General features: G+C 42.6%; 1 protein-coding gene across 6 annotated transcripts in view; it reads right to left on the reverse strand.

The window, feature by feature from the left end:
* foxp2 (forkhead box P2) overlaps positions 1–12,188 on the reverse strand; it is a 104,367-nt gene that overhangs the window by 62,420 nt on the left and 29,759 nt on the right. For 4 of the 6 annotated variants that reach the window (XM_041029851.1, XM_041029847.1, XM_041029848.1 and 1 more), the window contains exon 4: positions 136–322. The exons of the other annotated variants lie outside the window; for them this stretch is intronic. In XM_041029851.1, the coding sequence (XP_040885785.1) occupies positions 136–312 (177 nt within the window). In that variant the 5' untranslated portion in view covers positions 313–322. The remainder of the gene's footprint in view (positions 1–135; positions 323–12,188) is intronic. 6 annotated transcript variants of the gene reach the window in all.

A 12,188-nucleotide genomic window follows, 5' to 3' on the forward strand; every position in this document is an offset into this window, starting at 1 on the left:
CCTATGTAGAAAACCCCAGCGCTGCCTGAGAAGAGAGCAGAGCAGAGCAGAGTGGGAGAGCGAGGGGAAAACAGAGTGAGAGAGAGAGAGAGAGAGAGCGGCACAGAGACGAGACGGGGGAGAAACACAACTTACCTGCTGTTGTTGCAGATGCAGCAGCTCGACTGTGCTTACTTCGCTGCTCGTGTCACCAGCGCTTGATCTCCCATCTCTACTGCCAGCCTCTAATTGGCTGCTGCTTAGGGTGCTCATTCCATTTTGACTCATTGAACTGTTGCTTATTGTCTCTGTGGCCGACTCCTGCATCATCATGATTTAAAACCTAGAAGTGATTAAGAGGCACCGGTTAGGGCTCTTCTTGTTACAATTCCCCCCTTCTTCCCTCCTATTTTTTTTTTTTTTTTACGCTTCCATTATCAAGCCCTCAGTCCCCCTCTGCAAATTAAAGCATTTAAAGAAGAGGGAGGGGGGAAAGGAGAAGGGGGGATGCAGGAGGAGCAATTATGCATTCATTGTGTAAATGAAGCAATACAAAGAGATGCACGTCCTGGTGCTATTTGAAATGGGAGGGGTTCCTAAACATGGCAAATGTTTTTATCCACTAAAATTTGGGCATGAATCATCAAAGCATATGGCTTTATGAAATAAAGTTTTCTTATTGCTGTCATTACTATTTTTTTAAAAATAAAAATACATTTCTAAGAAAAAAAAATATGCTTGATCAAATATGTGATTCATAAATAAGCATATGCTTTCTTAATATCTCCATTACACTTTCAGACAGCCAGGCACCACAGACAGAAAAACAGAAGCGTGGGTTATCCTAAAATATCTGACGTCTTCAAGCTGTCAGATTTTTAGTGTCGCATCTGAATGAAGTTGCTTAATGACGCAAAGCTAATCATGCAAAATTAAAATTTGGTGATGGGGAGGGGGTGAGGAGAAAGAGGAGGAAGAGGGGGAGGAGGAGGAGGCACCAAATCACATGGTGCAAGGCTGGTGATGAACACCATAATGGGTTTGTCATCTTTGCTGTGGCTAAATAAAATCTGCCTCGCAGGCTTCCATAGAGGCAGGATGCTCATGTGTCATTTATTGGCTCGACTCCTTTTTGTTCCCCCCTTTTCTTTAATCAAACCTCATATATTCATTTATTTTGTGACATTAAAAAAAAAAATTAATTGCTGCTCTCAACAGGACACAATTAAACCAGATGTTGAGCTGCAGTCAAAGTTTGGGGTGAGAAATTTAGAATCCAAGACAAAAATGTTTTTTTAAACAACAGTAAATAAATACAAGATATTTTATTAGATATGGAAAACTGATGCGAGATAGAGAAAAAGGGAAGAAAGGGGAAAAAAATCTATCACAAATATCACTAATGATTGTGCTAAAAACAGCATAAATTATGCATATTACCTCCTCTCTCTCCAGTAATAAATGTTTTATCATTTTCCCCTGCATTTAATGCTCTGTACCTTCATCGGGGCAGAGAGGAGCCCCACCAACATCAGTCGACACTTTCACAATAAATAAAAGACACTCAGACCCAACAAACGGCTTTTCAAAATGCACCCCAAAATTATGCATTTTGTGCTTTTCTCTGTTATGAAAATAATTATTTTTAATGTTTAAAATAAAAAATTCAAATGATTAAAAAAAAAAAATACAGTAACTATCGCTACCTTATGGAGGAAGTTTCAAAAGCTGTGAGGCACGTCATTATTTTCATCCCCAATTTCAACAGCAGTTTTGCCACTTTCACATTAACAATGTTTTTTTACAGCTTCTTTTTTTTATGTGCAAGAGCAACTTAACGCAAGATAATCCACACATACGCAACAAAAGAGGGGACAGATGATTAAGACAGTGTGTGTGTGTGTGTTTGTGTGCATTTGTGCCCAGCCCACATGGGTATCATGTGTATTCTTTGACCAGTTTTAATAGAAGTGTGTACATGTCCTTCATTGTGTTTGTGTGCTCGCTTGTGTGTGTGTGTGTGTGTTTGACGAGGGGCAGATACAGGACAGGCCTTAAAGGATGTCTACAGCCAGGATAAACAGGATCCAGGCAGGGAGAACAAACAGGGCTGAGCAGTTACACAGAGCAGGGCGACAGCTGCCCGGGACACAAGTAAATAGGGAAGAGGCCAGGACAAGGCGTGCTTGTGAACAAACAGGCCCCTGTTTAACACCACACCGCTCACTACTGATGGAGAGAGACACAGAAAAAAAAAAAAAAGACAGAGAGAGGGAGAGAAAGGAGAGGGTAGAGGTTGACGGAGGGAGACAGAGGAAAAGAATAAGAGAGTGAAAGAGAGAGAAAAGGAGAGTGAGTGGGAGGGAGGGAGGAAGGTAGTTGTGTGTGCGTGGAGGTGGGGGGGGAGAGAGAGAGAGAGAGAGAGACTGGCACAATGTGACATCCAATCCGGTGATGAATCTCAGCATAAGAAACTCAAGGCTGCAGCCGAGATCAGCCGGCTAATAAGTATTCAAATTAGGCATAAATTTTACATGCCCAATGTTTAAAATATTCAGAGAAAGACTGTCTGATTGCCTTTACTACGATTTTATGAACATTCTAATGGAGCCTGGATCTCTCCCTTTTTTTTTTTTTTGTGCTTTCTTTCTTAGACCGGCGATGGATGTTCAGAAAACTTGAAGATATATGAGACAAGGAAATAAGGATTTTTAATAATATCTGAATGCAATGCAAACTACCGTGGAAGTCCGAGGAAAATTGCTACTTTGATATTAACAAACCAATGAAATTTGCTTTTAATGTGTTTTTATGTGATTACCGATGTATAAAACATTAATATCATTTAAAGAAATAGTTTTTTTTTTTTTAAATTAAAGAAATTAGACAATATAGCTTGAGTCAAAAAAAAAAAAAAAAATGAGAGGCATAATTTGAATTTCATACACAAACAATAGTCTCTGCGCTATAATCTTCACTCCCTCCTCCAAAATAAAATCTGTGCAATACGTCTAACTGCAGCATAATGATAATGCAGATATATGCAAAGTATATTCGCAGAGATCAGATGGTGCTTTAACCTTAATGACAGCGGTGAGATAAATTAATTAGCCATCTAAAGGCGGCATTCAAATCTGCCAATTAGAATGTCAATTAGAAACACAGCCAGGCTGCAATGATGAGCGGGCTACCGAGCTGCGGATCTGACTGTGGGGGTGATGGAACTGTCACAGACAGAGACACACACACATATACGTAGACGCACACTCAATACTCAAGAGAGACAGATAGTGACAATATTCAGCACCTGAGGGTGTGACTGTATGCCGGTGTGTATCTACATTTGTGTATGTGTGTTCCTACCACAGGTTCTCCATGCCCCGTACCCTCTCTCCCTGAGGGCTACCAGCCCTGACCCCGGCTCAGCCCTGTCCTAAACCAATTGGGTCGGAAGGAGCCACGCCACCCCGAGCTACAATATCGACTGGGGCCCTGGCTCTGATCTGAGTCGGTGCATGAGTGAGGCTGCCGGCTTGCCCGCACGTGTGTTTGACATCCCATAAATTGCCGGTGTCCTGCATTTCAACACACCCGCTATTTGATGCCATTTCCTCAAGCCACAATCTTCCAATGAGGGAGAACCTAAACTACTTATTATCATGATCGGAAACAGAGAGGAAGGCTGTCATTGCCCTGGTAATACGCTGGTAATTCTGTAGATGTATAGCTTTGGGATGGAAGATGATAGTGATACTAAGTGTTTAGGTAGTGGGGTGGAGGAAAGATAGCGAGAGACGGAGATAACTCCGCGCTCTCGAAATTTACTGTTGACAACGATCGCTGATGGCTCCAACATTTCTACTAAGGTGGAGGCACAGTAGAAAGAAAGGTATTTCCTGATGAAGCAAGGACAGACACAGACACTTTATTTGCAAAGCTTCAGACCAACTCCAGCTTTTGTCTCATTCCTTGTGCAACCATACCCTTGCTTGCTATTCCTCTTCAGCTTGAGCAAATATTTACACTTCAATCTTACACTACGCAAATCTGTCTCCTCCATCAGGTACGGAATCTGAGAAAGGGTCCTGACGACGCATTTGGCCCAGAGATTGGGAGAATTTCTCCTCTTTCTTCCGAGAAATGACACAACAAAGGTGTAAGGAGAATTGAGCCTTTCATTGCCTCACACACACATACACACACTCTCTCTCTTTCTCGCACACACATATACACACCAAACACACACCTATCATTAAAGGGGAAAGAAGCAGCCCTCCATCTTTGTTTGCGAGCTCTAAAAGCCCTTAATGTAGCCTCATTACCTGGCCTGTCTCCCGCTCTATCATGTGCAGTAAACACACACTATGACACTGGCCATCCATCTAGTGGGAATACACAGCTGTCTGCTGTGCTCCAACACTGTCTAGGGAACACTGGGGAATTTAACACACACTCACACTTACTCTCACACACACACGATACGTTGTTAACACACAACAGGCTTGACACTGGTTTCGTTCAGACTCTCTGGGCTATCCATTTTCAGTATGAGGATGTTCTCCGCTGTGTCTCTATCTAGAACACTGATCCATTCCCTCATCTTATATGCATGAGTTGCAAAAAATATTTTCATTAGGACGACAAAAAAGAAAGGGGGGATAAGAAAAAGAAAAGAAAGAAGTGACCGGTAAATCTGTGATCCCAGACGTCCATTCATTATCAGCTCACATTTCAGGTGGCTGGCTGGAATTCTTTTGGTTTGTGAGATCAAAATAAAAAAAAAATAATAATAATAGAAATTACATTTCACAGTCTGCTGACTCCTCACAGCTCTCTGATCAAGTCAAGATATGGTTACCATTTAAAATAATCACAGATTCTGTGCTTGAGTGAAATTAATTCATCATTGCCATAAGTTGCTATGCATACAAAATAAAGAAGTAACTGGGCAAGGGCAAGGGCTCACATATTCAATACTTCAGATTGCTTAATAAATCAAAATGCCACATATGTGCTGACTATAAAAATGGTGCTTAAAACCACTGCATTTTAAAGTGATAAATTTAATCTAAGACTAAATAATAAAGAGCAAGAAAAAAAAAGTTTTAAATAACTTTATCAGGAGCCTTGCATACATTTACGCACGGGGCACCATAAATTTATGCCTGCAACAAATCTTTGATTATGATCATATGTTTGTTTGTACTTGGGTGTGTACTGTAATTTCTTCTGGTAGTGAGTTGTCACAGCATAGGGACACCACACACAGTTTATTACAGCCTTCTGCTTCAAGCAGTGAGTTTGGAGTCGGTGATGGAAAAACGACCACTTGGAAAGCTATGTTCGACAAAACCCAGTCCCCCGGATTAAGTAAGGCAAGCCAGACTGTCGTGCCTTAGAATTAAAAGCTTCCTTTTTGGCACTAAAGGGCCACCATAAAAGAGCATTAATGACTACTTCTTATAAACCCGTGTATGGTAATGGTTTCTGCTCTCAGATATAGGAATTTCAAAAGTGCTTCACCGGTGAATAAAGATTGCTTTGGAAAAGAGGGGGCTGAAGAAATCATATTTACAAAATCAGGAGTGGGGACAAATGAAAAGAGATGAATATGAATAATGGACTTTGCTTTTTTTCAGGATTAACATTATTCAAAGCAACAGAATCAAATGTGGTTATCTCCTGTCCAATGAGCCCTACATTGACAAAACCTCAGTCATATTTCAATTCTTCATTTGAGCTGACAATAAATTGTAGTTCTGTGATAGGAGACATTCAGTCAAGAACGTTCAGAACTTAATTCTCTTCTATTTACAATAAGGAGATGAGACAGAATAAGATAAAAGACAGACTATTTGCCACAGTGTGTAAGTGTCCCTGAATGGAGTGTGAGTGTGTGTCAAGAGTCAGTGTTTGTGGAGTACAGAAAGGGGGGGGGGGGGGGGGGGGGGGGGGGGAATGACAAAGAAAACCAGAGGAAAGAGTGTAAAGTGCATGTTCAATTGTGCGGTCTGCACAATGTCTCCTCAGAATCAACTGCAAGAGGCACTCATGAATAGTGCTCATGATACTATGTTAATACAAATTCATTTTTTAATATGAATACAACCAGCTCTGAAATATGACAATGGCACAACAGTTACTGTACACGAACTATCCGATTACTAATAAAAAAAAAAAAGGGGGGGGGGGGGTTAGGCTAACAATAAAATATTAAATTAAAACCAACAAGGACCCATTCAGTAAAAAATGGGAGAAAATATTTTAGGATAAAATTTAATATAAGATTAATTAAGAGTTTGCCCAATTGCCTTTGCCTGACAAAAAAAAACTGAACAAAACCACTGCTGCAGCAATAAATACACACTTCTTAAAAACATTACTGTAGCACAGCACACCCCTCACAGGAGGAGAAGGAGAGGAGGAGAGAAACTAGTTTTCTCCAGCATTTAGGCTCGTCCCATATCATTTACATGTTACCCATCAGGCACCTCACTCCGCTGAAGCAGGAGACAGTGACGAAAGCCGATCAGTCGGCTCTCATTTGCATATTTGCCAATTCCATTAATTAACTCGGCCCACCTAATCAGGGCTAATTGACCTATAAAGAGGGGAGGCCTCATTGTCTCATCCAATCATCTTTACCAAGTGTAGAGGAGGTGCGCCGGTGAATGCAGGGTACTTCCGACCTAACTGTATTTATAGACCTCATGTGTGGAAGTATTCCACTTAGAAAAGACGTTTATTCTGTAAGCGATCAGGACTGAGCGTGCGAGCTGTAAAACAAAAAGAAGAAAACGGACAAATTCTTTACACCAGTCTGGTGTCGAGAAGAGAAAAGGGAGAAGAGAAAAATCAGAGGAGCTAATGACAGTTGCTGGCCTGACTCTCCGGTCCTCTCCACAGCACGGCACATCCAGCGGACAGGCGCAGGGGAGCCAGCCGCGGCCGGCACAGCTACAGAGACATAGCTCATTGTGACGTTTCCAGTTATTTCTGGTTGATTAGGGCCATTATGTCTCCAGCTCTGATTTATGTTGTCATTCCCCCTCAGCAGTCCTGCATCGATAGATCTTAATGAATTGGTAAATAAGGGTGAAGATTGCAGTTGACAACACCGCAACATTCCTCATTCATACCAGACAAGATTTATGTAACCAATTAGGAGCATAACAGGAGGGGGGACTGGTCAGGAGAAAAAATAATCTTTCCACAGGAAAATTACCAAAGTCTAACCCACGACAAAATAGATAATGGGCAGCCTTTACCACCGGCTTAGTCACACTTTGTCCATGCCCGGTTGGGGACTTTAAAACTGCTCGGAAGAAAGGATCCCTCCTGCTCCTCGTAGGATTAAGAAATTGATTTCACAAAAATATACAGAGACTGGTTGAGAGTGTGGAGTGCCTGACTGCTTGACTGCACCTTTCCATTTCAAAAAACACACATGACTATTCAACCCACATCTGAATAACGTCCAAACCAAAGATGATGATGGAATCAACAGATTAAAAATTAAGCCCTCGCCAACAAAGCACCACTTTGATATGGAAATGTTAAATTCAAGAAGCCACTCTTCCCCCCACAACCATCCAAAACAGAACCAATAAAAATGAGAAGGGGCTCGCATCTGTGTGTAGCTGTGTGGTGGGGGCATACAAATCAATTGTCCTCTTAACATGTGATACATCGACTGAAAAAAATGTAAATAAATAAAATAATCATTTGCATTTTTTAATAGTCTCATATTTCCATTATTTAATTTCCCTACACTGCAGTTCTAGGAATATGTTAGCAGACAAATAAAGGCCTCTTTGTCATTAAAAAAAAAAAATTCAGATAAAAGTGCTGATCATCAATAGCCAGCGACAGGCCAGGAAGACCCATAGGGCAGGAGTGAACAGAGGTGGAAAATTAAAGCAGAGTGATACGGGAGCCGACTCCTTTCAGCCTCTCTCCCTTCAAGCACATGCAAATGAGGCCGTGCTGCTTAACTGCATCATTTATGTGGATAATAGCGGCATCATCATTACGGGAACTCAAATTAAATTACATCACAATTAGCATAACAAAGTGATTGGTTAAACTTTCAAAACAAATAACGCAGCTCTGCTAATGAACAGTGTTAATTGGCCAGTGTGCATTCTAAATAAAACATGTAGGTAAACATGTGTTTTAGTTAAACAATTTCAAAATTCATTTTCTCCTCTTTTTTTTTAAACCAAAAAAGACAGATGAAAAAAAAATGAAGAAGAAAAAGAAGACTCAAAACTGAATATTGCCAGGGGGATTTGTAAGCTGAAATATAAAATGTGTAGCATTTAATTTTATTGCGCTAAAGAACCTATTATATGCCAGACTCTAGAGAACAATGTAAATTATCTGCCTTCAAAATGGAGTTTGGCCAATTCTCCATGTGAACTAATCACATAGCTCATTATGCATTAGGGTATTAAATTATGAAGAGGAGTCCCTTTCGCATTCCTGCACAAAGCCCTATGAAATGTTAATAATATGCCCACAATAGCCCAATACCATGCCTTGCTCACCCTCATCAATATTTAAGTAAACAAATTATCCCACTCGCCTTTGATAAAGATAATTAGTGCTTCACCGATTATCAGTCTTGTGACCTCTCTCCTCTTCAAACTAAACATCTGCTCCAAAGAGTTTGGGATTTTTTTTTTTTTTTCTCAAACCAAGAGACAGGAGAAAAACAAATAAGTCAAACTTCAAGTAAAAGCTTTGCCCTCTCAAAACACACATCTGCAGCTGATTAATATTTGATTGTTATTAGCTTATGAGAGGTTATGCAGTGGCTGTGCCCTTTTATTCTGTTTAACCATAGTGGTGAATCTCTGCCCTCTTGATTTTAATGATCAATGATTAGCTTAGCGAGCAAGCAGAAACATCTAAAAAACACTCGGACCAACTACTACAAGAACAGAAATACCACAGTAAGTGAGTTCACACGCGCATGCACTCACTCGTACAGACACACACAAACGCAAAGCCACATCTGTGCACGGACGCACACCCTTACTTGTACGCATGCACGCACACACGCACGCACACACACACACGCATACGGGCACACACACTGAGCCATTCATCAGCACTAATTAAGCAGCAGATTAACAGAGCCCGCAGACCAAGGCTGCACGGTTACACAGTGGGACGACCAGCGGGGAAGGCAGGAGACACAGCCCGGCAATAAAACACAACCATTAAACACAGCCATGAGCCTGGAGTCGACTACGGATGACAGAGGATTGATGGGTGGATGGCTGGATGGATGGATGATGGATGGAGAGATGGATGGATGGACAGAGTCTGCCTGACTTTTTTTTTTTTTTTTTTTACCTGGAAGTGAGGAGTGCCAGAGAGCTTGACCAGAGAACAGAGTGCTTGCCTCTGCCACAGCCGAGGGTGTGTAGCAGCAACGGCCACAAGTCGACTGGTGTCACCGCGTGGAGAGGCAACACTATCTGTGTCATCACTTCAGCCGTGTTTATGGGGGATGGCATCATAAACAAGCCAGCCCCCCCCCCCCCTCATCCGACACCCGCCACCCACCACCCAGCCCCCGCCCCAGCTCCCCCCGCTCCCTCTCTCTCTCCTCTCCTCTTCTTTCCCTCTCTCGCCGCCTCACTACCACCGTGCCATTCATGCATACTTAAATCACCCTCGTCCCATTAAAAAAAAAGAAAGCCCAGACGCCTCTCCTGACAATTATTCTATCATTTCCAGTTGTCACCGGGGCAATTACCGACCGGGGCCCCCTGTGTGGGTCGGACATGCAGGCCCAATAGGAGAGGCTTGAGTTGGGGGAGAGAAGGAAAAGAGTGGGAGAGGTTATAGTGGAGGGAGTACGTGTGTGTGTGTGTGGGGGGGGGGGTAGTGTACAAAATGGAAATTTATGACAGAGACACGGTAGCTTCTTTCTCTCTCAACACTGGAAATAATTAGACCATCATTTCTTATGCCTGCCACTGATGAAATATATCACAATTACTGGAAAACACTACTTATTATTTCCTTCCCCACTTTACTGAGGACGAGACACATGGCAATTACTTGTTAGATCTCAATTTTACTGTCTTTAAATCTGATTCCACAAATCTAGATCAGTTACTTTTTAAAAGTTAAGTATAAAGAAAACAAAATGTTTATCTGTATATTTGGGTGCAAATTTTTAAGAGGGACTGAGTGTAAGTACTCTGTGAGTGTGTGTGTGTGTGTGGGTGGGTCCTGTGTGTGAAAGAGAGAGTGTGTGTATGTGAGAGAGAGTGCGAGGGGATCTTCACACGGGGAGTACCGTGACTCCTCGCAGGATGCTCGCCGCCTCTCCCCTTGTACCTCGCCTGCATGCTTACCAGGCTGCTCGCGCTGCTCTCACTCTAATCGCACATCTGCTTCTCTGAACGCTCTCTCTCTGTTTCTCTCTCTCTCCTGTGCAAGTGCACACACATACACACACAAGCACCGCACGCACACACACTCTTACACACAACCTGCCGGACCAGCTCTCTGCTTTGCTCTATGCAGCCGGCATCGCTGAGACGGGAGGGAAACGGAGACAGAAGCAGAGCTGGAGGATGCCGCGACGAGAGGTGCATTTGCCACAAAGGTATGTGTGCCTGGCTTTATTTTAGTGCAGTTCACTGCTTTTCTTTTCAGCTCCGATTGTGAGCATGTCAAAGAGTGTGTGTGTGTGTGTGTGTCTGTGTGTGTAGATGTAAAGCGTCTGAATGGGATTAGTAAAGGGTTGAGCGGCAGTCGGTAGCCTCCACACTGTGCTCTGGCAGAGTGTATAGGGCTCTTAAAAACAATTAGCCGTATCACATCCATGCATTACCAAGTAACACGCTATCACAAAGCACTGCCACGATACCACAAGTACTGCAAAAGGAGAGAAGGAGAGAGTGACAGATAAAATGACCTACCTTTTAAACAATGAGAGAGAAATCCACTCTCCCCCGTAAGAAGCATTTGAAGAAATATTCTCAGAAGACTGGAAGCATTAGTGTGTATCAAAAATGAAGAGAGGGGGGGAAATGCCACTAGTAGAAAAGAGCATCAAAAGTGGAAAAAAAGGGGAAAAGAAAAAAAAAGTAGAGAGAAACTAGCTGACGCTTACTGTCAAAGACATCACCAGAGAAGTATTTACAGCGGTATTTACAGTAGTGAGAGGGGAGAGCACCTCTGCCTGGTCACGTCTGAGAGACAGTTGCCGTTTCAGTGCTGCCTAATTAAAACAAGTCAGGCAGCCCCGCTGGATTGTTTTGACGCCCGAGGACCAATAGTACACAAAAACCAGTGGCTTGATCGGTGGGGTAGGGGGGCTGGTCGTGGGGAGTGGAGAGTGGAGGGGGCGGAGGGTGGTGAGAGTTGGCAAAGGACTGGTGTGTGTGTGTGTGTGTGTGTGTATGTGTTGGGGGGTGTGTATCTGTGTGTGTGTACGTGTGTGTATGGGGGGGGGGTCAGGAGAGGCGTTTTGTAGAGGAATCTGAGAGGGGAGGGGGACCACAAAGGTTCAGAACCGGGGAGACCTCCACATGCCGAATGCTCCCTCACTTTTTCTTAGACAAAATGCTAAGATGATGCTTTTCCACTCTCTTTTGCTACTGTGTTATCGCCACTGTCTACACAGCTGTCAATTCTACATTTTTAAGCTTGAAACAATCTGCCTGTCCAAACTAAAAATTCATTCTCTATGGAAAAGGAAGGTATTAAATTTAAAGAAAAAAAAATTAAAAAGTGAAACACAAGCTGACAAACATTTCGCAGCTTTCCCCCACAGTCACAGTTTTTCAAAGCTTGGATAAAAGGCAAACGTGTCTGTACAGATGTCTTACATGAAGATTCAGATATTTGAACAAGTCTCTCCTAATGAATTCAGTATCTCTAACAAGAACCGCAAAAACCACCAGTCCCCACCGCCTGCTAAAGAAGCCGATGAAAGCTGAAGCGAGCTGAATTAAGCTGGGCTGGGCTCAGATGTGCTGAATGCGATGTATCGACATGTTTCCCCTACTGTAAACAATGCACAACAGGCAATGAGATGAAACATTTAGGGCTAATGGTGTTTGCCAATCCTTTAGTCATTTTTTTAAATTCCCTCCTCTTTCTCTCTCCTTTCCTTTCTCTCCCTCTCTCTCTCTCTCCCTCTCTCTCCCTTGCATGCCACAGATGTTTTTCTTAGTCGC

This window comes from Toxotes jaculatrix, chromosome 22 (genome assembly GCF_017976425.1).
Source record: "Toxotes jaculatrix isolate fToxJac2 chromosome 22, fToxJac2.pri, whole genome shotgun sequence".
Classification (NCBI taxonomy): Eukaryota; Metazoa; Chordata; class Actinopteri; family Toxotidae; genus Toxotes; species Toxotes jaculatrix.